Below are 27,814 nucleotides of genomic sequence, written 5' to 3'. Positions count from 1 at the left end.
CTGAGGGGTGGCTACTGGGTATGTATTAATAGGAGGGTTTGTTTATGGGTTGGAATGTCTATTTGTCATCAACTAAATGTATTTATGTTTCATTTTAGGTGACTTAGGATATGGGTGTCAATCCTGGTCAATCCCAGGTAAGATGGCAGATATTGTGTTGGTGTGCTGTCTGCTGCATAATTTGGCCCTGAATCAAAATTTACCAGTAACACCTGCAGTAGACAGTAGCAAAGCAGGAGAGCTCATTCCGTCAGCTGATGTGGATAATACAGAGGAGGGGAGGCAGGTGAGAGAAACGATTATGCAAAGATGCAGATGCAGGTGAGTATGATTTCTCTAGTACCTCTAAATATTAGGGAGTGAGCAATAACCTTTGATTTTTATTTTGTGTTATAGAATAATCATAAACATCGTCAACAGAGAATATGTTGCCAAATCACCTTACATCATTTCTATGGTATGTGTCTGTGTTTTTGATTACACTTTCTGCAGAAATATAAGAAGAAAATAAGATTCAAAGTTCTTACAGTGTGCACATGTTAACATATGAAGAACAAAGACCATTGCAATTACCAGTGGAAGCACAATTTCTGGTTTAATTTTTTACAAAATTAAACAAAACACATATGGCACAGTCTGTGCCTTGTATGCAAATAACAGCAAAAAAATATTTATTTTTGTCTCTTCCCTGCAGGCCCTGGAGTCTTTCCACGACTGCTGGCTGGACGTCTTCCACCCCTGAGGTGCTCACTGGACCGCACAGGAGAAGCAGGTAAGGAGGGGCTAGGGGTAGTATTGAGGCTACTATCCGCTGATGTTGTGGTGAGTGGAAGTCGTGTAATTAGTTCTCCCACCACACCTATGAAATTAGTATACATTTCCTGCATTGCACCCATCTGCTGATTAATAGCAGTGTGTATTTGGACCAAAGAGGTGTCTATGCGGTCCATTGTGTTACCTAAGCGCCTTTGCTCATCATGCATATGCTGTAACACTCTATAGGTTTTGCTAAGCTGTCTTTGCAACCGACACAAAGAATCTTGGTGGAATTTCAACAAGTTCTCCTGTACACTACTGAAATGGCGGATTGGCTCTGCCAATGTGGGTGCACTTTGAAGCTCTGGTTGTGGGGGATGTGGGGCAGTGGCTGATGGTTGGGAATCAGCCTGCACCTATACTTCTGGGACATCTGCCACAGTTTCCAACAATATGGAGACCCTACTGAAGTTTTCAGCATCTGTGTCTCCAATAGTCAGACTTGGGTCTTGTTCTTGTAATGTTCCTTAAGTGGAATTAAAAAAACATTACTAAACATTCTGTAGCCACTAGCAGATATAGTTGAGTCATATTACAGGCAAATAATTTTTAAATTTTTTTGGTTACTAACTACAACATAGATGGATTTACTTGCTACACACTCCTCCTCATCTGGTTCCACTGATGATGCTGCTGCTGCTGGCGCTGCCACAGGTCCTGCTGCCACTGGACATGTCTGCTGTTGTGCGGAGAGTGTGTTGAAACACATGTGAAATGTTACATAAAATTCATCCTTTGTTTCAAATTAACAATCACCATTTGTATTAAAAAATTTAAAAAATGAAAAATGTTCAGACTTATGTGTTAAATGTATTAAAAAAAAAATCAGGTTGCAGGATAACTATTTAAACATACAATGTACAACGTGACATCATTATACAATACTCACCAGCTATTGGTTGAGATACAGGTCTGTCTGTGTCCCGGACATTTATCCCTCGAGGACCTCTGGTGGAATCAGCTGCTTAAATTCGTTTTCATAGGACTTATATGTAAAGACTACAGGAGGCCCACCACCAGTGGCTATGAAATATAATACATAAAAAAACACTTTAACAAAGGGACACTACAGCATTCATTTTTTAATGTCAAACTGACCTAAAATCATATAACTTTCAAAAATCCGTTTTAGTGATTCCAAATACACATATACTAATAACCACAAAGGTCTAAACACATTAACCATTTGACGTGAAAAAGTATAAATAAATGTATAAGGTGACTAGATGAATAAATAAGTGGTTAAAAGATGTGTAAATTAACACATTCTAAGGTACATCATGCTCATGTTATGATATTCCCTGGTAGGTTTTATAAGGTGAGTCACATTCTGTAAATGATGTACCAGTATTAGTGTGAAGTAGTGTGGGGTAATATAGATTCCAATAATCTGGATATTCACTTTTTAGCCAGGGGTCTAAATTTTAATATGAAGATGTATGATTTGTAGGTCTTTTACAATTTCTTGATCCTTGTATCACCCTGTCTGATATAATAATGTAAATCACACCTGCAGTGCCTGCAGCAACTCGTCGCTCCTCAGCCATCTTCTCCTTCACCCGCCGTTTGATGTCACTTATTCTTTTATGGCAGTTATCCACAGACTGCTCTATGTGCCCTACTGCATTAACGGCATCCAATAAATTTTGCCACATTTGTTTTTTTCGGACAAATGTGGTTTTAACAGCGAGGCTGCCTAAAATTCTAGGCACTAAATAGTGCACAAGGGCACAATTTTCAGCCAAACTGAAGCGGACATTCCTACCTGATTTAGTTTTACCGGCAGAAGGGCCTGGCTGCTCCACGGGACCTCCTAACTCCTCTCTCTCCTGCTCCCCACTCTCCCTACCCTCCTCCTGTCTCCTTCCTCTCACCATACTCACACACAGGTGGGGAAATTTTTTTTCCAAGTAAAGCAGAAGGGAAAGACAACACAACAAAGATATACACACACTAAGAAAATACAGGCAAAATTGCAAAAACAATGAAAAAAAAATAGAAAATAAAAAACTGGAAAAAAAACCAACACAGACAATAAGACAAACAAGGGTAGATAATGAACCAAGATCCACAAAAAAGCAAATTTTGCCAACTTTATCACATCAACACAAACACTAACCCTCCTTAACAATTCTCTCTCTCTATCTCTCAAACTCCTTTTTAACTGAAATAAGTAAGTAAACAAATGGAAGTTGCTCAAATTAATTTATAGGCTATAGCAGGTGCATGAAAGGGTGGGGTTATCCTAAAAAGAACAAACACACAGAGAGATCCCCCAGCACACTGCTATAGCCAGCAACATATCTGCCATTTTTACTGTAGATAAAAATGCAAAAGTCTTAGTTGCACACATTTGCAAATGTATGTTAAAGCCACCTGCCACTCCATGGCGCTTTTGCTAATAGGGTGGTCCTAACTCTAAACAATGAGAGTCCCATATATTTGGACCATACATATGTGTTTTTACTTCAATAGTATTTTTATTATTCATTTTTCAGAAATTATGGGGTACAGAAAGTAGAAGGGGATGGGGGGTAAGAAAAGGACACAAAAGTAAAAAGGGGAAGGATTGAAGGGGTACATAGTGGGGAGGAACACATTAAACAATTCTGCTGTTAAACCATATTGAACACATGAGGGGGGGAACCCAATAGGTTCCCTTCCAATTCGTGAAAGTTACACTGGTCTAATGCTCGCCGGGGAACTACTAATAGGAACATTGAGGAACTTCGCTAAGTGTAGGAGATGCAGGTAGCAAATCAGAGTCTATTCGGTCTGGACACGCTCCCTCTCCGTCCGTAGCATACACATGCCAGCTGAACCACTTCATTATCGGGGACGAGGTGGCAGTGGAGTAGGGCATCCCCTCTGTCTCCATTTCAAAGCTGAATTGCAACTTGGCCACTACTTTCGATATCAAAGGTATCTGTGGTGACTTCCAACCTTGAGCTAAGGAGGCTCTTGTGGCAATCAGAATATGACTAAAGACATATTTAGCATATGATGGAAACTGGGGGGGGGGGGGTAATGTTGCAGTAGCGCCACCTCCGGGGTAGGAGAAAGATTTTGTCTAGTAACCTTATTGGCTAACTGGAAGATCTCTACCCAGAACGATTGTATATGGGGACAGTTCCAGAATATATGTATCAAATCCCCCGGAATATTGCATTGCCGCCAGCAAAGTTTCAACTGGGAAGGCCACATTTTATGAAGTCTAGTTGGAGTAAGATACAATCTGTTAATTAATTTTATCATCATTTCTGTGTGATTTATACATTTGGACATTCGGAACGAGTTTGTGAAAATGGCTTCCCATTCTTCACTTTCCAACTCTAGTTGAAGGTCAGATTCCCACTGCAATTGTATGTTGGTTTTATTTTGTGATGTAGAGGGGAGGGTATAGCGGTACCAGAAGGTAATGCTGGCTCTATTATCTCCTTTTGTTAATTTAGTGAACAGCAAGGACGGTGGTGTTGTAATAGGTAGACCTAGTCTGGGAAGGGAGTTAAACCAGTGTCTGAGCTGCAGGTATTTATAAAATTCCTGGGAAGGGAGGTAAAATCTTTCCTTTATTTGTGTAAAAGATAGTAAACTTTGATCGTCTAGTAATTCAGAGAATGAGGCTATTCCGTTTGATACCCATAGGCTGAGATTTAAATTGGGAAATAATTTAGCCACTGCAGCTAAAGAGATATTTTTTGTCGGGACCATAGTCATAGAATTAGCCTTTAACACTTTGTCCCACATCACCAGGGAGTCCCTAGTTGTCTTTGGTAATTGGGCATTTTCAGGGCACCAATTTTTTGGAACCCAGATCAAATCTGCCAATGGGAAATGCGGGTTAAGAGCTTTCTCCAGGTCTACCCATGTTTTTTTGTGCATCGGAAGGGACCAGTCACGAAGCTGAGAAAGTAAGCAAGCCGCCTGATATCTGTTCAAGTCTGGTAATGCCAAACCTCCCTGTTGTTTAGGCAAATACATCTGAGAACTGGCTATTCGTGGGGGTTTGTGCTTCCAAATGTATAGTATCATAACTGAATGCAATTTATCTAATAAAGATTTGGGGATACAAACAGGAGTAGTACGGAATAAATACATCATTTTTGGGAGCAGCATCATCTTAAAGGCTGCGATCCTTCCCAACCAGGAGACCTCGCTGCAGACCCAGGATTTACTTAAAGTTGAAAGTTGGAGGGTTAAAGATGAAAAATGAAGATTAATCGTATTTTCCAGTTAAGAAGTGATCTGAATACCCATATATTTCAGTGCTGACATCTTCCATGAGTAATGAAAAGATGTTTTAAGGAGTTGCACCTTCTCATGGGGAATATTTATTGGGAGAGCTTTGGATTTAGTAGCGTTAAGCTTAAAGTATGAGGCTCGGCTATATGTATCTAAAATATTATGAAGGGTCAGCAGCGAAGTCCCCGGGTCAGTTACAAAAAGCAAAACGTCATTGGCAAATAGACATATTTTATGCAAAGTATTTTTAACAGCGGCACCAGGAAACAGATGCGAGGATCTAATGTCTATGGCAAGAGGTTCCATTGCCAAGACAAATATCAGCGGGGATAAGGGACAGCCCTGTCGAGTTCCATTTGTGATCGTGAATCTATCCGACAGGAATCCGTTGCTAAACACTCCAGCCGATGGGTGGGAATATAAAGCCGTAATAGCCCTCAAGAAGTCACCATGGAATCCAAACCGGAGAAGGACCCCCTCCATGTAGCCCCAATGTAATCTATCAAATGCCTTCTCGGCATCAAGGTAGAGGACTAACAGCTCCGACTGGGCCTCTGAGAACCATTCTATAATATTAAGCACTCTTCTTGTATTATCCGAGGCCTGCCACCCCTGGACAAATCCCACCTGGTCTGGATGGATCAAATTCGGGAGCAGTCCATTAAGCCTGTTTGCTATCAGTTTAGCATATATTTTAATGTCAGAATTCAGAAGGACTATTGGCCTATAGTTGAGACATGATGCTGGGTCCTTCTCCGGCGACGATTCGAGATTCTAACATTTCAGAGGGAAATGACCTATGTGTTGTCCCTGCGTTAAATAGTTGCTCTAATATTGGGAGGAGATCTTCCTGGAACATAACATAAAAGCCATTGATATAACCGTCAGGGCCAGGGGCTTTGTCTCTTGGAAGGTTTTTAATAACTGTTTGTATTTCAGGTTGGGACCAGGGGGCAGATAGGGATTTTGCAGTCCCCGGGACTACTTTTGGGATATGCAAGCTACTTAAAAAACCATCTATGTCTGCCGGAGACGGTTGATGCAATAAGCTATCCTCTTTCAAATTATATAGTTTAGCATAGTACTGAGCAAACATATTGGCTATACTTTTAGGGTTAGATACTTTTTGTCCACTTTTGTCCACTAGATGTTTAATTCTATGTTTGGCTCTTTGACCCCTACACTTTCTCGCCAAAAGCTTCCCCGCTCTTTTCCCTGCAACATAGAATTTTTGCCTAAGATTAGTCAAAGCTTGTTGTGTGTTAGCCAGCAACAGTTTCTGAAGTTGACCTCGGATCAGTGTCAGTTCATTCTTTAGTTCAGAAGAAGGGTGCTGTTTATTTTGGGATTCTAAGGTTTGTAATTTTAATTCTAGCTCAGTTTGGCGATATGCATTAGCTCTTTTTAACCGGGCACCTGTCTGAATCGCCACTCCCCTCAATACTGCTTTCAGAGCACACCAGAAATTAAAAATATTAGTGTCCTCCGGGGCATTATTTTGACAGTATTGATGGAGAGCGCTCTTGAGGTCTAATTTAGCTTCCAACAGTGTCAATAAATATGTTGGCATGCGCCAGGGCCTAGGAGGGTCGTACGGTCGTTCTTTATGCCACATCCACAACACTGGAGCATGGTCAGACCAAGATATTGGTAGAATTTTAATTTGTTTAGTGGCCTGTAATGTCCACTTATCAGTTAAGATAAGGTCTATACGGGAGTATGAATTGTGGACTGAGGAAAAATACGTGTAGTCCCTGCCACTCGGTTCCGGAGTTCTCCAGACATTGTACAGGTCGAACTCTGCTAACAACTTAGAAAAGGCTAATGAAGGTCCTGGTACAGTGGGAAGAGTAGAATTATAAGGAGAAGATGGAAATGGGGATGACCTATCTAGCCTAGGGTCTGCCACAATATTAAAGTCTCCCATAACTATCAATTTACCCTCTTTGTGTTTCTCTATTTCCCGGAACACTCTTCTTAAAAAAGGAATCTGACGTGAGTTTGAAGCGTAAAGTGAAACCAAGGTCACTGGTTTGCTTTCTAATAGACCGACTAGAATCAAGTATCTACCCGCTTTATCTGCTATAGTAGTCTTGCTCACATAAGTAACTCTACTGCTAAATAGCAAGGCTACTCCATTACGTTTTAATGGGCCATTTGCCGTGAAACAAGTCTGATAATGGTTATCTCGAAGAGTGGGGGGAGCTGCAGCCCTAAAATGTGTTTCCTGCAGGGATACTATGTCGGCATACAGCTTGTGAAATTAAGTTAGGGCTAGTCTCCTTTTATTTGGAGAATTCAAACCCCTAACATTTTGCATAAGAAATTTAACCATTTAGAATAATAAGTGTGTCTATTAAGTTATCCTGTAAGTAATCTATTGCCCTGTGATCATTCTTAAAGCGGGGTACCCTGTAGCATTGTATATTGGAGTAGGGAGAATGGGCCTCATGTGAGACATCGGTACCCAAAACAAGAGTATTAGAAGTGGCGACTTTAGTATGTGATGGAGTGTTCCTAATTAAGGGGGAAATAATAGTGGGAACAGGAAACATAGGGAGAAAAAGGGGAAAAAAACTGAAATAACCCAAAACATTGGGTTAGAGTATTTGCTGGTAGGGAAAGGAAAAAACCAGCAAAATAAGTAACTTGGGGCGGGTCAGGCCAATTATGGTACTTCTCGTCCCTGTCAACCCGACAAACCCCTGCAATTTTAAAGGATCTAAAATTCAACCGTATCAGATGGAATATAGCCAGGGCGTAAAGATATATCGATCAAAACAACATACCAGCAAAACATTAACACAGTACAAAAATAGTACCTTAACCGTTAAACGTAACCTATATATGAATAAGTATCCGACTCTTTTGCATCCAGGAGCGGAACACGGTGTCCTCCAGCGACATCCAGCACCTGCAGTAAGTAACGTAACCAGATAAAAAGACACATGACACATAACTTAATGAAAACAACAAGATACTTTTAAGGATCAGTGCTTAGATGACTCCAGATAGCCCCTGGCGAGTCGTCCCCCGGAAACTGTACGTCATGCTTAAGCAGCCGTACAATCCGTATCTCGGAGATCATGTTGATATAGGGCTTCCCGAATATTTACTCAAATGTAGAAAGATCAGGACCATTAAGGCCCATTAGAATACTCATTTTGACCAGTCCTGTCTCACGCAGGAACTAGGAACTGAAGCAGGCTCCTGAACAGGGACATTCCAGGTTTTCAATAACTCTATACCTTCTTCAACCGAAGAGATAATGTGAGTGGAATTATTCCTCCTAATGATTACTTTGACAGGAAATCCCCATCTATATATGATGTCTTGGTCTCTTAGAGCTTTAGTGATTGCTTGAAAGGATCTCCGTTTAGAAATCGTAGCCATAGAGAAGTCTTGAAATATCTGAAGATTCTGAAGGAATTCAGCTTTATCTTCCGATCTGGTCGCTCTCAAGATACGTTCTTTAGTTTGAAAGAAGTGGATTCTCATAAGTGTATCTTTAGGTAGGTCATCCGACACTGATCTTGGTCTGGGAAGCCTATGTATGCGGTCAACCATCAAGTCCTGTTCAGTCGCGTCAGGCAATAGTTTACGGAAAAGATCCAATACATAGGGGAGTAGTTCAGCTGAGGTAATGGAATCTGGAATACCCCGAATCTTAATGTTATTCCGTCTGGATCTATCCTCCATATCCGCAAATTTGTCCCGAAATTCTGCTTTCAAGTTTTCATGTTCCGTTATGAGATTATTGTGTGAGGCCGCCAGTTCCTCCATTTTGTCTTCAATGTGGCCAGTACGACCACCCAACTCAGCAACTTCCCTCTGTATCTCTCTGATCGACGATCTCATTTCTGATATTTCAGATTTAAACGTGGAGAACAGGTTCTGCATAGCCTTGATCGTGATAGGACCATCAGAATCCGGGTTGTCAGTAGGGACCACACCGTGAGCCGCCACCTGAGTAGCTGGTGTAGCATCGGAGGCCTTGGTCCTGGATGTCTCCAGCCTCTTAGAGGTACCCGCCTCCAGGGTAGAAACCTGTGGTTTGAAGAATTGAACTGGTGAAGCAGATGAGATGCTTTTCGCATTGTTTTTTGGAGCCATTCTGGCGTCGCTCAGAAAGAGCAGCAATAAGATAGAAAACTTTCCAAGACACTGGTTGCGCGGGAGCACGTAGTATGATAAGTGATATGTTGATAAAGCAACGTTAGCTCTGGTCGGTTGACATTGAAGATAATTAGTTCAGGGATATTTAGGTTGACATGGGTAGAGGGACCCCCTGCAATCACGCCATGTGTATAAGTAACTTAGGCATATTTCAAAAGTGTAAAAGGCTCAGGATTATTACGGATAAGCGCTATATTTTTAAGCAGCCACCAGGTGGCAGTGTTGCGTTATTTTTGCCTCTGTCTAGAGCAGGGTTGTCCACATTTACAGGCCCAGCATGCCTGTAAATGTGGCCCAGAAGGAGTTTTGGTTGTGGCAAGGGGGCAGCGCTCTTAATGGAAAAAAAAAATCCTGCAAAAAAAAAAGAAAAGAAACTACTTACCTTGTGGTCACGCGGTCACGTAAACTGGTACTCTGGCTCCCTCCCTTGTCTCCTCCTCCGTGCGGCGCTCGCAGTGAATGTCGGGCGTGATGTCATCATGCCCAACATCCGTTGCGGAGCGCAGCACAGAGGAGACACCCGCGCGAGAAGAATAATCAGCAGCACAGAATTGGAGAAAAGAAGAGAAGAGGACAGGAGAACAAGCCGATTAAAAGGTAAGTTAAGGGGGATTTATTTTATTATTTCAAGGGATGCTGACCAGTGAATAAAAGTCACCAGGTCCTGGAGCATCATGGACCTTATCTCCCTGCTACATACTTCTACTTGTATAACTTATTCTCTTTGGCCCATTATAAGTTGTTATCCCTTAACTAACATAGTGGTGTAATTATCAAAACAGGTTACAATTTGGGGTCACAGTGGTGTATATGTCAGGTACCGCAGGCCTGGTCAGGGCACCCTGATATACAATGCCTGACTTAAATGATATTGCATCGAAACAATACAAAAAGTGATTATAGTATAATAACTAGAGAGGATTTTTTGAACAGGGCGATTGAAAGGTAAGTATAGGAGGATTTGAAAAAAAGTGATTATATATATATATCACTTTTTTTCTCATATATATATATATATATATATATATTTTAACTATATTTTCTATGGTTTTTTAGATGATCAGCTATCGTTATTGTTAGTGTATCTTATGTGCGGCCCAAACCAACTCGTCATCTGCCAATGTGGCCCAGGGAAGCTAAAAGGTTGGACACCCCTGGTCTAGAGAGAAACTGAAATGGAGTGTAGAGAGCACTGCAGTGTTACAGCACTATCACTGCCTGTAATTTGTGGGGGGACACTGGCACAATACCTTAGCCGGTCAGCCAGCAGCTCTGGTGGTAGTGGAGCAGATACAACTCTGTTCACTGCTATACACAGCAACTCCTCTCCCTCTTCAGATCTGTGTACACAGTGCCTGCTGAGTCGGTCGCTGCAGTTCTCTCTGGTCCCCAGCTACCGCTGAATGCTCTGCCGGGATGTAGCTGACTTGTGCAGGTTAATGCTGCTCCCTAATATCGTGGCCGGATGGGACCGTGGCCGGGCGCCATGTAATGAGGCAGGTCGAATGCGCAGCAGCAGGCCCCACACCTCACTCCGTGGATTGCAGGCTTTCCTGTCACTCTCCGTGTGTGCCGTTGGCACACCTAACTAGCGGTCCGCAGCGGGGGTCAGCAGGAGTGGTTTTGGGTCCCAGAAGTCCCGATGTTAGTGGACTAGGGCACCGTTTCCCCGGAGCTTTCCAGTCAGGCGTCTATCTCCGATGGTGTCCAAACCACGCCCCCCATACATATTTGTTTTTAAATTGAGAGCTAACTTACCAAAGAGGTACCCCAGAAGCCTCCAAAAAGCAATCCAATGTCAGCACTCCCCCTCAGCTACTGACACCAACATGCCTCTCAGACAAATAAAGAAATAGAAGTTGCTCAAATCAATTTATAGGCTATAGTAGGTGCATGAAAGGGTGGGGTTATCCTAAAAGAAACAAACACACAGAGAGATCCCCAGCACACTGCTATAGCCAGCAACATATCTGCCATTTTTACTGTAGATAAAAATAACAAAAGTCTTAGTTGCACACATTTGCAAAACACATATATGGCCCAAATATATGGGACTCTCATTGTTTAGAGTTAGGACCACCCTATTAGCAAAAGCGCCGTGGAGTGGCAGGTGGCTTTAACATACATTTGCAAATGTGTGCAACTAAGACTTTTGCATTTTTATCTACAGTAAAAATGGCAGATATGTTGCTAAGTTCAAGGCCACTTCTCCTGGATTATCCTCCTGTACCTCTCTGCAGCATTGGTCACAGTGGATAACCCTTTTCTATTGCACATCCTGTATAAGATTTTCTCTTTCCGTCTCTTTAAATAATAAATGAGATGAGCAGGTTTCAAAAAAATAATATTTCTATAGTTTATTATTAAAATTATATTATACATAGATACAGCCATACTGGACAAAGCAGACATACGCCCAGGGTCTCAAATGCCAATTGACACTCTATATTTAATTAATTAACTCATTCATTTATAGAGGTGAAACTCCTTATTACTTCAAAACACACCTTCCCAGCTTACATCACTGCTGGCACTCTAAGTCTCTATAATTAAAATGACTTGTTCATCTTGGACGGTCATCATGCCCTTTTATGGTGCCAATATTTCTTTGGCCATATCCGGCGATATTGTGCAATAATGGAACTTTACTAAAAACATGTCTCTTGTTATGTAATTCTGTATTTTTCCATTTTCTTAAAGCACAGAAACAAAAATCAAGTTCATTGGTTCATTCTATTGAACTAATTGGTAATATAGGGTTTTATAGGGTTAATTATTACTTCAACAACCTTTTATACCAGTGGAGTGTTGTGGTTCACTTCTTACCTCACCAACTGCTGCACCTCTGGTTCTTCCTCTGGTTCCTCCTCCCCATAGGAGTCCAACAGAGTTCTGACCTCGGTCCTCTGCTTTTTTCTCTGTACACCTCCTCATCATCATTTCATTCAGCCTCCAGTATTGCCTCTACTCTCATCTGCCCGATTACTACCTCTCACCTACTGTCCTCTCCCCTCACTTTCTCTCTCAGGTGTCCAGTTGCCAATCCGCCATCTCCCCCTGGATGTCCTTACACTCTCTCAAACGTAACACAACACCACTATCTCCTCTGTTCCCCAACTCCACTGCCTGGGTGTCATTCTTGACTTCTCCCTTTACTTCTACACCCATTCAATCTATTGCCCATTTCTGTCATTTCCAGCTCTGCAGCATTGCTGGTATCAGACCCTTCCTCTCCCAGGATGCCACAAATTCTCTTGTCTACTCATTGATAATTTCTCTTCTTGACTACTGTAACCCTCTCCTTAATGGCCTTCCCCACTCCCAATTCACTGCTCTTCAATCTATACTTTATGCTGCAGCCAGACGTACCTCACCATTCCACATCTGTCTCCCCTCTCTGTCAAGTCTTACACTGACTACCCTTCCCCTACAGAATCCTCTTCATACTCCTCAGCCTCACATACTTGGCCCTCTCCAACTCCACTGCTCCCTACATCTCCAACCTAAGCTCCATACATACTCTCTCCCTCCCTTGCTGGCCGGCCAATGACTGTCACCTTTCCCTCCTCTGCTAACCACATTTCACTCCCAAATCCAAGATTTCTCCCATGCTGCCTCCCCCCCACCACTGAATGATCTCACCTAGCTTGTATAGCTTCAAACAGTCATTGATAAACCGCCTGTACATAAAAGTCTACAAGTTCTCCACTTAACCATTTCACCATGTAGTATACCTCACCATCTTTCATCCTCCATCTTACCCACTCTTGCCCTCAGATCCCCTTACACTGGCTCACCCACAGATGTCAACCATTTGTCTGCTCCTTTCCCTTTAGATTGTAAGCTCTAGTGAGCAGAGCCCTCTTCCTTCCTGTTCTCATTAGCTATAACTTTTGCTCACAAGCTACACAATGCATCTCCTTCTTGGGCTCTCGCCCCTTGACTCCACTCCTCTATTATCTTCTCACCTTTTTCAGCAGCTCTAAACCTGTTTGTTGTGCCCATACTCATGGGAGCAGGTTTTAGCTTGCACTGAATATATTCCTTGCACCCCATTTCTCATCCAGGTTATCAGTAGCTGTGTTGTGATATTATACCACGTACTGTTTTGTTGTTTGCCCTCTGTTCGGTGCTGCAGACCACATGTGGCACCTTATGTGTAAAGGATAATAATAAGAGTAAAAAGGATTTTATATAGTTTCTCAAATCTTATAGAATTTTTTTCAGATAAAATACCATCTTCAGACAGTAGATGTCAGTAGTATTCTAAGTAACATATAGTCGTATTCTAAGTAATATGTGAACAGTAATACTACATTTATAAATTACATTATAATGATATGTAGTGTATACATATTGCTTTTCTTATTCTAGATCAAAGAACTATATAACCTTTTTTCCATTTATTTCTAAGTGGTCTTATATATTATTTTAAAGTAGCCATTAAAGTACAAGGAATCATTCATAAAGTTACAATTGATTATTTCAGTAGTCCAAAAGATTCTCACATTATATCAATTTATACATACAAGCGCTCATATAGAGTTAGATTCACATTTGCTTTCTTTTTGTGCAAAATACTAATTTCTGTACTGTGCATCAAAAATGCACACACCTGTCAGTATAGCAGATTTTCACACATATTACACTTATGACTTCTTATGATTGGCTAGGTGGAACAAGGGGAGTGAAGGATGGATAAACATAGGCTGAATACAGTCAAGATGTGTTCACATAATTACAAGAGAAGTAGACCTGGACAAAGAGGATATACACCTGTTAGGATGTGTATCTCTCACAGATGCTGGGGGGCTGGTGCAGTGAAACTTAATATTGGTGATTATCGCTAGCAGGTCACTTTTGATTGGCTGATTGCAGATTGACCCCTAAAGTTAATTCATTAGTGTGGCTGCTATATTTTATGGCGCCGCAGCCTACTATTTGTATTACTTAATCTCCCTGAATGCTAAAGACGAGTGGGACTCGTCTTCTACATGATACTAAAGTGCTAACGATGAGTCCCACTAGTTCTCTGCATTTAGGGGGTTAAGAAACCCCACAGATCACTTCCCATCATGATCTATTGGTTTTCTGCCAGAGCAAATTAATATTTCCTCCATTAGAAATGAGTGTGCGTGTGCTTGAAAACAGTCAATTTAAGTCTATGGGATATGCCAGGACATTGGAGGAGGGGTATTAAACAAATGTGCCACACAGATATTGAAGAAATAATAAACTCATGTCATCACATAAGTGTCATCACCCTTCACACTCACCTAATCTAAGACTTAATTAGCATTGCAATGACAGCATTTAAATGTATTAAAATTGTGCCTAGGTAAAAAACACAAAGAGGTAATGAAGGATTTAATACTAAAATGTGTTAGCTAAAGGTTACAGTCAACAAGAACTAGAGTCTGAGGCACTACAACTACCGATAAGCTGCCTTTTATAGTACTGCCATTAACACTTCTGGCAATGTGCTGGGATCACAGAAGGAGAGCGTGTCCATTTTCAATATAACTAAAATATAACTAAAGGTGAAAAATGTTGTACCTCTATGTTTTATATGCAGAAAGTTTCATAGGAGAAAAATCGAAACATCTCTATATACATGGAGATTAGAATTATTGATAACCACAGCAGCAATGGAAAAACAGAACCAGCATTTTCTTTATGGAGTTGATGGGGCTAAAAAAGCATTAAGGCTATGCACAAACATACAACAGTTCACTACCAGTTGCAGTTATAACTATATCTTCATGTGCATGGGTGAAAACAGAATAGAACTTTCATGATGCACCCCTGCACCTTCCGTTATTTTATTACTTTGTCATTCCAATCTATTTAGACTAACAAAGTTTATTATTGTCTAACAATGTAAATGGCAAATACCTATAAGCAATAATTTTGACCATTTCTGGCAATGCCACACTCAGAGTAATATAATGGCGTAGGCTGAGTTAGTGTGGCATAATGTGGTGCATACTCCTCACTTCAATATTACCCAACATCAATATGCTCCCTGTGAGTGTTATACAGCGACTTGAAAAATGATGCCTAGAAAGGTAGCAATTATTTTAGTGTGAAAATATGAAATAAATCTCTGCGTTCTGAATTTTTGTTTTTAGACAAATATTTCTTTGACTTGGCTTTGGTGAAATAACTGTGAGCACCAATTCATAGAATGCCATAACTTACCAATTTACTAGTTCATAACTATACTGGACCGTATCTTATATGGTAAAGAGGAGACTACAACATACATACTTAGAAAATAGTAAATGTATAAATGGAAATGTATTGATGCTTTATATATTGCTTTGTAGGAAGAGTTCATGAAAAATGAAGATGCTAAAGCTTTTTAACTTTGTATTGTTTGGATTGTCACTGAACGCACACACTACTACAGATAATGGTAGATGTGATGAAGTTACCAATACCTGTGCAGTTATATCATGCAGTACACATAGCTCCACTGGAATTCCTGGAAGAGATGGAAGAGATGGCAAAGAAGGACCAATCGGTGAAAAGGGAGAACGAGGTAATTGACAGCATTCTAATACATTTTTGAAAAGTTTAACAGTCTATCAACTTATTTTTGGAAGCTTTGAGGTGTAACTATATTTAGAAGCTACGATAAATTGATGGTGGTTTTGTTATTCATTTTGTATTCATTCATAAATCAGTCACACTTTTAAATTCAATTATTTCAGTGCACTATGAGGAGACAAAATAGGCCTGATCATAAAAGCAAAAATTACAACATAAAAAAAGACACATACCACTTTTACAAATGCTCTTATGGACTCATCTAAAGTTAGGAGTAAATCCAGGTAGAAGATGCAGTTTTGCATTTTGGAAAAAACATGTTTTTGCTGCAGTGCATAAAGCTGTCCTGTATTGGTATACTACATGCAAAAATAGGCAGTATTTTCCCTGCATGCAAGATAATTGCTTTTACATTGCAGCATGGTTTGTCCAGGTGAAATTTGCATCCTTTAGCTGCAACTTTAAATGAGGTTCATAATGTATACATGTGAAATAATATGGGGTGGATTGTAAATTAAAGTGGCCCTAGAAAAAATGATCATGTAGGTGGGACAAAATCAACTGTAGGTGTGGCCAGCACAAAAATAGATGGGGTTAGCACTAGGGATGTGCACCGGCGACTTTTGAGGTCTCATGTTTTGTGTTTTGGATCCGGATTTTCTCGATGTTTTGGGTTCGGATTTGTTTCGCAAAACACCTGCCGAAAGGTTTTGGTTCGGATTTAAGGTTTTGGATTCGGATTTTTTTTGAAAAAGCATAAAAAGTTAAAAAAATCTAGTTTTTGGGCTTATTTTCACTCCTACGCTATTATTGACCTCAATAACATTCAATAACAAGCATTTCCATTAATTTACCGTGTATTCTGAACACCTCACAATATAGTTATTAGTCCAAAACGTTGCAACGAGGTATCTTTCTGGACTGCGTAGTGGAGTGGTCCCCACAATATAATAAGAAAACCATCAACTGGTCTTAACTGCACCAAAACATGTACCTGGACTGCATAGAGGAGTGGGTCACCACAATATAAATTAAAAACCCTGAACTTGTATGATTCGCACCAATAATGTACCTGGACTGCGTAGAGGAGTGGGTCACCACAATATATATAATAAGAAAACCATCAACTTGTATGATTCGCACCAATAATGTACCTTGACTGCGTAGAGGAGTGGGTCACCACAATATATATAATAAGAAAACCATCAACTTGTATGATTCGCACCAATAATGTACCTTGACTGCGTAGAGGAGTGGGTCACCACAATATATATAATAAGAAAACCATCAACTGGTATGAATCGCACCGAATAATGTACCTGGACTGCGTAGAGGAGTGGGTCACCACAATATAAATTAAAAAACCTGAACTTGTATGATTCGCACCAATAATGTACCTGGACTGCGTAGAGGAGTGGGTCACCACAATATATATAATAAGAAAACCATCAACTGGTATGAATCGCACCGAATAATGTACCTGGACTGCGTAGAGGAGTGGGTCACCACAATATAAATTAAAAACCCTGAACTTGTATGATTCGCACCAATAATGTACCTGGACTGCGTAGAGGAGTGGGTCACCACAATATATATAATAAGAAAACCATCAACTGGTATGAATCGCACCGAATAATGTACCTGGACTACGTAGAGGAGTGGGTCACCACAATGTAAATTAAAAACCCTGAACTTGTATGATTCGCACCAATAATGTACCTGGACTGCGTAGAGGAGTGGGTCACCACAATATATATAATAAGAAAACCATCAACTGGTATGAATCGCACCGAATAATGTACCTGGACTGCGTAGAGGAGTGGGTCACCACAATATAAATTAAAAACCCTGAACTTTTATGATTCGCACCAATAATATACCTGGACTGCGTAGAGGAGTGGGTCACCACAATATATCTAATAAGAAAACCATCAACTGGTATGAATCGCACCGAATAATGTACCTGGACTGCGTAGAGGAGTGGGTCACCACAATATAAATTAAAAACCCTGAACTTGTATGATTCACACCAATAATGTACCTGGACTGCGTAGAGGAGTGGGTCACCACAATATTATTAAAAAACCCTACACGGGTCTGAATTCCACCCAAAAAGTTTATGGACTGCGTAGTGTAGTGTTCCCCACAATATTATTTAAAAATTTTGCAGCAACAGTCAACGTTGTTTAATATCTGATAAAACCTCTATCTGGACTGCATAGTGGAGTGGCCCCGGTACCCAATTTGGTACCGGGGCCACAATACCTCCTCCAACCATGGTACAGACCATTCGTCATTGAGATCCCATCAAGTATGTTAAAGACAGACAGGGTCGAAGTGTTATTGGATGACTTTGTAAACCAAAAAACTGTCCCTGTTGCACATAGTTGTGCAACGAAGACTGACTTTTTCATTTAAAGGCACCATCTTTCAAGTGTAGTGTTTGTAAGTCATATTATACTTTTGGTAAAATTTGTTTATTTTGTTCCTCTTTATGGTAACTACTAATAGAATTAAAGTATTAAATAGACGCGGCAGTTCCTCTTTATGGGAATTAGTAATAGAATTAAAGTATTAAATAGAGTGGTATAGAGTGGTAATGTGGTATAGAGTGGTCCCCACAATATAATAATAAAACCCTTAACTGGTCTGAATTCCACCAAACAAGTATCTGGACTGCGTAGTGGGGTGGCCCCGGTACCCAATTTGATACCGGGGCCACAATAAAATAAATACACCCTCAACTGGTCTGAATTCTACCAAACAAGTATCTGGACTGCGTAGTGGGGTGGCCCTGGTACCCAATTTGATACCGGGGCCACAATAAAATAAATACACCCTCAACTGGTCTGAATTCCACCAAACAAGTATCTGGACTGCGTAGTGGGGTGGCCCCGGTACCCAATTTGATACCGGGGCCACAATAAAATAAATACACCCTCAAGTGGTCTGAATTCCACCAAACAAGTATCTGGACTGCGTAGTGGGGTGGCCCCGGTACCCATTTTGATACCGGGGCCACAATAAAATAAATACACCCTCAACTGGTCTGAATTCCACCAAACAAGTATCTGGACTGCGTAGTGGGGTGGCCCTGCTACCCAATTTGATACCGGGGCCTCAATAAAATAAATACACCCTCAACTGGTCTGAATTCCACCAAACAAGTATCTGGACTGCGTAGTGGGGTGGCCCCGGTACCCAATTTGATACCGGGGTCACAATAAAATAAATACACCCTCAACTGGTCTGAATTCCACCAAACAAGTATCTGAACTGCGTAGTGGGGTGGCCCCGGTACCCAATTTGATACCGGGGCCACAATACCTCCTCCAAGGTCCAAGTGTAGTGTTTATAACATCTTAACACTACACTAATTCTAGCACGTCAAAACCTCTTGTTTTAAATAATGACAGGGCATTTAACTTTTGATTTAATTTATTGAATTTGTTGGCATTTTCTTTTACTTTTTGAACATGGCAAACGACTGTTGAATGGTCACATAATGCCAAAAAAATAGTTGCAAGATGGAATTTTCCTTGGGTTCTCCCACCCACCCTTATATTGTTGAAATAGGACATGCACACTTTAACAAACCAATCATTTCAGCGACAGGGCCTACCAAACAACTGTGGCTGAAATGATTGGTTTGTTTGGGCCCCCACACCAATAAAACAATTCATCTCTCCCTGTACAAACTAAACAGGCTCTACTGAGGAAAGATGTCGTCCTCATCCTCAACCTCTGATTCCTCTCCCCCTACAGTGTGTACTTCCTCCTCCTCACACATTATCAATTCGTCCTCGCTGGACTCCAAAACCACAGGTCCCTCTGTACTGTCTGGAGGGCAGTGCTGTACTTCATTGAGGAATTGATTATTCATTTTTATAAACATCATTTTTTCAACGTTGTGTGGAAGCAACCTCCTTCGCCGCTCACTGACCAGGTTCCCCGCTGCACTAAAAACTCTTTCCGAGTACACACTGGAGGGGGAACAACTCAGTTAAAAAATAGAGCCAGTTTGTACAGGGGCTTCCAAACTGCCTTTTGGAGTTCTACCACGTCACTACCTCTAGTTAATCTAGATTGCAAGGCTTGTAAATATAAATACTTTGAAGATAAAAAAGCAGGCTGCACAGACTGTGGAGCTAGAACGTGCAATTAAATGGACCACGTTACTTTGGTGGCTATCTATGCCCCCCCCCCCCCCCCCGCCCTACACTTGTAGTTGAATATAAATAAAGCAGCCTGCATAGACTGTAGAACTAGAAATTCAAATATACAAAGAAATGGACAAAGGCAGTTTGGTATCTGTCTGCATCAGATCCCCTCTCCACTAGGAGTAAAACAGAAAACTTTTCAGCCGTTATATAATCTAGAATATAAATAGAAATTGAGAAAGGCAATTTGGTATCTGTCTGCATCATAATCATCAACATCCTCCTCAGCGCCAGCTACATCAATATCCTCCTCCCGGTGTACAACATTCACACCTTCATTAGCCAAATCTGTAACTGGACTGTGGGTGATCCTTCCAGCATATGCAGAGGGCGTGCTGCAAATGCTGGATGGAGTCACCTCTTCCCATACAGTGATGGGAAGGTCAGGGTTCACAACCAACAACACTCTTGGACTCGCCTTGGGGATTTGTGATGTCATCTGTTTAGAAGGCAGAGTTCTTTGCTGTTTTGTTGTTGTTGCTGACAGCATAACTCTCTTAATTTTTTTTAGGGGGGGAGGAGGAGGGCTTAGATCCTTGGGTGAAGCTGGACCACTAGTCATGAACACGGGCCAGGGCCTAAGCCGTTCCTTGCCACTACGTGTCGTAAATGGCATATTGCCAACTTTACGTTTCTCCTCAGATGATTTTAAGTTTCTCTTTTTGCTATTTTTTGAGAACTTGGGCTTTTTGGATTTTACATGCCCTGTACTAGGAGATTGGGCATCGGGCTTTCCAGACGACGTTGATGGCATTTCATTGTCTATGTCATGACTAGTGGCAGCAGCTTCAGCATTAGGAGGAAGTGGGTCTTGATCTTTCCCTACTTTATTCTCCAAATTTTGGTTTTCCATTATACGTAGCACAAGAGAGCGTACCCCTAAGCCACACACACTCGGCAAAGGCTTTAAAAATTATATGCGGCACAGGAGAGTAGCACTAGACTTATACTGCTGAATCAGTGAACTTTGTAATAGCAGTACCACTGGACTTATACTGCTGAATCAGTGAACTTTGTAATAGCAGTACCACTGGACTTATACACTGCTGAATCAGTGAACTTTGTAATTGCAGTACCACTGGACTTATACTGCTGAATCACTGAACTTTGTAATAGCAGTACCACTGGACTTATACACTGCTGAATCAGTGAACTTTGTAATAGCAGTACCACTGGACTTATACACTGCTGAATCAGTGAACTTTGTAATAGAAGTACCACTGGACTTATACACTGCTGAATCAGTGAACTTTGTAATAGCAGTACCACTGGACTTATGCACTGCTGAATCAGTGAACTTTGTAATAGCAGTACCACTGGACTTTTACTGCTGAATGTGTGAACTTGGTAATATTGCAGTACCAATGGGCTTATATACTGCTGGATTGGTTTTGCAAATTTGGTTATAATTTTTTTTTTTTTAATTTTTAATTTTTTTTTAAAACTTTTTTTTTATTTTTTAAAAACTTGGGAATAATGGGGAAATAACTATGCCCTTAGAAGCACAGAGCACAGGACACAGCACCACTGGACTGATACTGCAGAATGTGTGAACTTTGTAATATTGCAGAACCACTGGACTTTTACTGCTGAATGTGTGAACTTGGTAATATTGCAGTACCAATGGGCTTATACTGCAGGATTGGTTGTGCAAATTTTGTTATAATTTTTTTTTTTTTAATTTTTAATTTTTTTTTAAAACTTTTTTTTTATTTTTTAAAAACTTGGGAATAATGGGGAAATAACTATGCCCTTAGAAGCACAGAGCACAGGACACAGCACCACTGGACTGATACTGCAGAATGTGTGAACTTTGTAATATTGCAGAACCACTGGACTTTTACTGCTGAATGTGTGAACTTGGTAATATTGCAGTACCAATGGGCTTATACTGCAGGATTGGTTGTGCAAATTTTGTTGTAATTAAAAAAAAATTTAATTCGTTTTTTGTATTTTTTAAAATAACTTTTTTTTATTTTTTTAAACACTTGGGAATATTGGGGAAATAACTATGCCCTTAGAAGCACAGAGCACAGGATACAGCGCCACTGGACTGAACAGGACACAGCACAGGACCCAGCAGCACCACTGACCTCAGAAGGACAGAGCACAGGACACAGCACCACTGGACTGAGCACAGCACAGCACAGCACAGCACAGCACAGCACAGAACTTAACTGAACAGCACAGAACTTAACTGAACAGCACGAGATATAGCAGGACAGAGGACCAACTAACACACCCTCCCTCTACCCTGACCAATGCCCGAGTGAAGATGGCGGCGACTAGCGGGGAATTTATAGGATCCGAGTATCGCGAGATCCGACAACGGGATTATGAGTCAGAGCCTCAGTTTCAGATTTGAATTTGGCGCCAATACCCGGATCTGTCTCGGATCGGCAACGTTCGGGTGGGCTCGGATTTCATAAATCCGAGTGCGCTCATCTCTAGTTAGCACATAATTATCCCTACCCTCATCAGTGATAGGTTAGGCCAATGTAACAAGCAATGGTATGTGGTATCACAGCAATGCCAAGCAGAACCTATTATAGACTTAACACACAAGTAAGAAAAGCATTGTATTGGTAAGTAGAGAAAACACAAGTAAGTAAAGGAAACGCAAGTAGGCAGAGTTAGTACAGCAGTGGGCACTACACACATTTGTTATGTGAACTGTGCAGCTTAATCCAGCAGAAGAGAGTTCCCAGGGTTAGTAGTGAAGTTATAGTAGTTATAGCACTTCAAGGGCTGCATGTTGCAGCCCTCTAACCTTCGAAAGGTCAGCATATAACCCTTAATTGTAGTAATAAGTTAAAACAATACATTTGATCCAAGAAAGAGACACCAATCTGTAATAATATATCAGCAGACATTTTAAACAAGTGTTATAAGCTATAAAAAACAAATTTGACAATAAAGCAGGTAGGAGCTGGGGGCCACAGGTGAAGGCTTAGCAGGCTGCATGAGGTCATAGGGCAACCTGTTGCCCATCACTGTTCTAAAGTCTCTATGCAAAATGTATTACAAGACAAAACATGTATTATACTGCTTTGTATTATAATTTAGCCAGCATTAGTGATAAATATAAATACAGGTCGCATCCTAGTGATTGATATAAAATACAGCTCATTATTCTAGTGACCGCCACAAAATAAAGAGGGCATCCTAATGACAGTCATATAATACAAAGAGCCTTCTTGTGACTGCTATACAATACTGTGAGCATTCTAGTGAATACCATACAATAGAGAGAGCATTCTTTTGAAACCCATACAATACAGAGAGCATTCTAATGACTGCTTTACAACACAGAGAGCATTCTTGTGACAACCTTACAATACAGAGAGCATCGTAGTGTCTGTCATACTACGCAAACAGCATCTTAGTGAACACCATATAATACAAAGACCATTTTTATAACCACAACAAAATATCTTCCCCCTCATCATTAAACTATCTTCAAAATGATTCATTCCATCAGTGTCATCATAGCAACCTTAATCAACATAATTAAACCCTTAAACTCCCACATCCACAATTAATTCCATTCATATGAATGTGCCATGCAAAATGTATTACAAGTCAAGCAGGGATTTTACTGCTTTGCATGTTAGTTTGGCCCATATTAGTGATAGTTTTACAATGCAAACTGCACAATAATGAACACCATACAATACAGACGTTATCCTAGTGACTAGTAGAAACAGTATTCAAGTGACCAATATACAATAGTGCATCCTAATGATCACCATACAATACAGAGAGCATTCTTGTGACAGTCATACAATACAGAGAGTTTCCAAGTGAAAACATATAATACAGAATGCATTGCAGTGTTTGCCATAAAATACAGAGCACACATTAGTGATCACTATGTAATACAAACAGCTTTTTGTGACCACAACACAATATAATCCCCCCTCATCCTTAATTAACCCATCCTCAAAATCATTAATTCCATCAGTGTCATAATAACAAGCCCATTTGACATCAATAAACCCTTTATAATGACTAACTTCCTCGTCCCCATATTTCACTAATACTCACATCCTCAATTGATTCCATTCATATACACAATGAAAAATGTATCGAAAAATTCCATTTATATTCAATTTGACTCCCTCAGTCGCATCAAAGAAAGGGTAACAGTTCGAAAACTGAACAGGAGTTCAGTGGCTGTAAGGAAGGCAGCCTGTAGGATTGTGTAATAAAGAGTGGGTAATGGCAGCCAGGTGCTGTACACAGTAAAACACTTAGGCAAAGGGTTCAGAGAGAGGTATAGTAGAGGAAATCCGAGATCGGTACACAAATAGTGGATAATGGAATGCAGGATGCAGCAGCAGGAACTGGGGCCTGATTCATTAAGGATCTTAACTGAAGAAACTTCTTATTTCAGTCTCCTGGACAAACCATGTTACAATGCAAGGGGTGCAAATTAGCATTCTGTTTTGCACATAAGTTAAATACTGACTGTTTTTTCAAGTAGCGCACAAATATCAACTTTAAATTTCAGTGTACAAATAAGCTATCAAGTATTTGTGCGCTACATGAAAAAACAGACAGCATTTAACTTATGTGCAAAACAAAATACTAATTTGCACCCCTTGCATTGTAACATGGTTTTGTCCAGGAGACTAAAATAAGAAGTTTCTTCAGTTAAGATCCTTAATGAATCAGGCCCTAGATTGCTGGCAGGGTTGTGGAACTAGAACATGCTGGAACATAGAAGAACAGTTGAACTGAGCTAGAACACAGAGTAAAGGCAATGAATTGTCCAAGAGCCATAACAGCTCAGTCAGCAGTGGAGCGGAATCTAGAAGCTAAAGCTCTTGGCTCAAAATATGGCAGAAACCCTTCCTCATAATTAACTCCATTAAGATCATTATCCCCTTCACTTTCCTAATCTTCATAACTATCCCTCTTATTTTCAATAGTAACTTTCCTCAATTTTACTCATTCCACCCTTCACTCCCTTTCACCTCTGTTACTGGTCCAATTTTTTCCTCATTCTTGCTGATGCATAGTAAAGCCATAATGCGGAGGAAGGCGGGTTCCTGCTGAAGTATGTGAGAATGAGGAGCCACCAGAAATGAGGTAGGGGGCATGAACTGTAGCAATGAACTACACGTCCTCTACAAGGGGAGGAATTAAGGCGGATTCAAGATTTTCTTGTAATAGCAATAAAAAAATCTTTATCCAGCTGTCAGATTGCACACACATCTCCTCCGGCACATAGCCTGGTAAATAAATAAAGAACTTAAAAATCAGGCAGCCTCCAGTTGGCCCCATAAGGCCATCAGCCTAACAGGAAAAAAAACCTGGTAAAGCCTTTGGCCAATCTGCCCCTGAGTGTTTACATTGCTACAATTGCTCAATTACTACCTTTGAATAAAATTCAATTGAGTGAAGATAACATTTATATTACTTGTTATTAATTCCTGCTATATAACACAGGTCTACAAGGATCTCGAGGCAATCAGGGGCCACCAGGAAAACTTGGTCCTCCAGGAGTAAAGGGTGATAAGGGCTCTATTGGGCAAAAAGGAGAGCAGGGCATCAGCGCTACATCAGGTAAAGTAAAAGAAGAAATATATTAAGAATAGTTTGAAACTAAGGAGTGGGTTAGTGGTTGAGCACAAGAGTCCTGTTGAAATACTAATTTTGAAATATTAGCTTCTTGAAGCCTTGTTTCTTAAAAAAAGTATTAATAAGTGTTCACCTAATTTTATTGGTGAGATAGGTGTCTTAGTATCACACAGTGTTCCTTTGGGTGTTAGACTCCCAGTGAGTTATCATGAAAAAATAAGAAATATAAACCATAGTGCAGAATGTTTATGATAATATGTGAAGAAATCTATGAACAGTGAAAGTGCTTATCTATGGCGATTGAGATTAAACTTTCCTATTACAAACTTATTATGCCTCTCTCTTCATGGCCAAGATTTATGAAAAATTCCTTTGTGGACAGAGAAAAGGGAAGAGAAAAAAAAACAAAAAATAGTGCACATCTGTGCTACTAGTGACTCAATAAATCTACTTAAGATTATGCTCATCAGGAATAGAGCATTAGATTTAAAACTCAGTTTTAAGGAATTCCAGAATAAAAATCTGTGTAATAATAATAATAATAATAATAATAATAATAATAATAATAATATACGTGAAAATTATTAATGTAGACCTTTTTTTTGTCAGAGGTTGACACTGTCAGGGAACAATTAAAAGTATTTGAAACAGAACTGAAGGAACTTCAAGCAAGCCTCACTAAGTATAATAAAAGTAAGACATTGTCTCTCTGTCTCTCTCTCTCTCATAAACCTATTCAACATTATTTTGTACATTAATGAGATGCGAGTTAATGAAACAAAATAATACCACATCAACACAAATATATCTTCTATCCAGTGATAACAGATATATGTTTTGTAAACAATGTATTATATTTCCAATGTTGAAATACAAAGATGCCTGAAATAGAGATGAGCAGTTCAGATTACTGAATCCAACAGTTCCAAGCTCTACCAATTCCAATTTGGAACTTGGAGTGATTCAGAATTACCTGCTAAATTCAGATCAGAAAGCGAGGCAAAACATCAGTTTGCCTTGATATAAGAATGTTGCAGGCTTTTGACTCTGCAATATACATATATACTACTTCCTCGTGACAGCAGTCCTTTTCTGTTGGTGATCAGGTAGGCTAGAGTCCAAAGCCTGGAGTGCCCTGCAGTGGGGAACAATAAAATTAAATAAAATAGATAACAATATCAATTAATAAATATATGTTTACTGCTGTAAAATGGAAAGGGGTACCATAAAGGCACCTAACATTCCTAAAAATAATTATATAGAATGGTGACTAAATTACACTTAATTATGTTTTCTAGCAGCTTATAATGTTTCTTTAAAACATAAATATAGCATAGCTAAAGCAACAGAAACTAATTTTTACTCTGAAAACAGTAATCAGAGGAAAAGAAACAGGTTTTTTTTCATGACCATGTAAAAATAGTAAAAAATGAACAGCACCTGGAATTGTTTTCCACTGCCCTTGAATTAGTATTCCGGATAGGAAATATTTTTCTTGCTTCATATCCTATTGATTCAATATAGATACATTTATATACATTTAAAAAACATTTGGTTTAAATATCCGATATGCTGGAATGCTATTCCAGCATTATTATTCATGAGCATTCAAAACTGGGTCAAATTAAGATTGCCATGAATACTTGTAACCATAATGTTGGACCCTACCTCTTGCCGTATCAAACAGCTATAATATAATGTAAAATAATGTAATAAAACAAAATATATATATATATGAATATATATATATATGTATATATATATATATTAACGTTATGATTTTGGAAGTTTCTTGGAAGTTTGGTAGGCTTTGGTAGCCTAGGGGGAACCTCAAGCTCTGACATTGGCCTGCTCAGTCATCCTCCCCATTTTGTTCGGTTCAGCTCTGCTATAAGTGTATGGGGCCTGAACTGTGAAACACCCCCCCCTCCTCAAACATACACTCACAAACTGTTCTCTGACTGCTTCTATTGTAATCTAAATTTTGTTTGCTGTTATATGGATGGCAAGTAAGAAGTGAATCTGACAGAAATTAAGCGCTTCTTACAGTTTTGTTTATGTTGATATACCAATGACTTTATACACAGTTATCCCTTAGTATGAGCAGATTACCCTCACTCTTTTTTCTGGTCTTTAAATCAAGTGGAACTTCTTTTGGTATTTATATTTAACTTTTATTGACTAATATTTTCAATATATATTTGCTTGGTTGAGCACCTGAA

At 39.9% G+C, this 27,814-nt stretch overlaps 1 protein-coding gene and 1 long non-coding RNA gene across 4 annotated transcripts in view; one reads left to right on the top strand and one right to left on the bottom strand.

The window, feature by feature from the left end:
- The window catches only part of LOC142161440 (uncharacterized), a 174,611-nt gene that overhangs the window by 34,696 nt on the left and 112,101 nt on the right, over positions 1–27,814 (top strand). For both annotated transcript variants that reach the window (XM_075217051.1, XM_075217049.1), the window contains exons 2-4: positions 15,564–15,778; positions 25,461–25,577; positions 26,202–26,285. In XM_075217051.1, the coding sequence (XP_075073152.1) occupies positions 15,580–15,778; positions 25,461–25,577; positions 26,202–26,285 (400 nt within the window). In that variant the 5' untranslated portion in view covers positions 15,564–15,579. The remainder of the gene's footprint in view (positions 1–15,563; positions 15,779–25,460; positions 25,578–26,201; positions 26,286–27,814) is intronic.
- Positions 583–27,238, bottom strand: LOC142161441 (uncharacterized). 2 transcript variants are annotated; one of them, XR_012693398.1, is made up of 5 exons: positions 27,033–27,238; positions 26,566–26,727; positions 1,706–1,839; positions 1,408–1,495; positions 583–1,282 (listed from the first exon to the last, which is right to left on the bottom strand). It is a non-coding gene; the product is annotated as an uncharacterized LOC142161441 (long non-coding RNA). The 2 variants fall into 2 exon arrangements; XR_012693399.1 differs by lacking the exons at positions 26,566–26,727; positions 27,033–27,238 and adding an exon at positions 2,327–2,539.

Source organism: Mixophyes fleayi, chromosome 6 (assembly GCF_038048845.1).
Source record: "Mixophyes fleayi isolate aMixFle1 chromosome 6, aMixFle1.hap1, whole genome shotgun sequence".
In the NCBI taxonomy this organism is placed as follows: Eukaryota; Metazoa; Chordata; class Amphibia; order Anura; family Limnodynastidae; genus Mixophyes; species Mixophyes fleayi.
The sequence above is the reverse complement of the archived record's forward strand: the minus strand, read 5'-3'. Positions and strand labels throughout refer to the sequence as shown.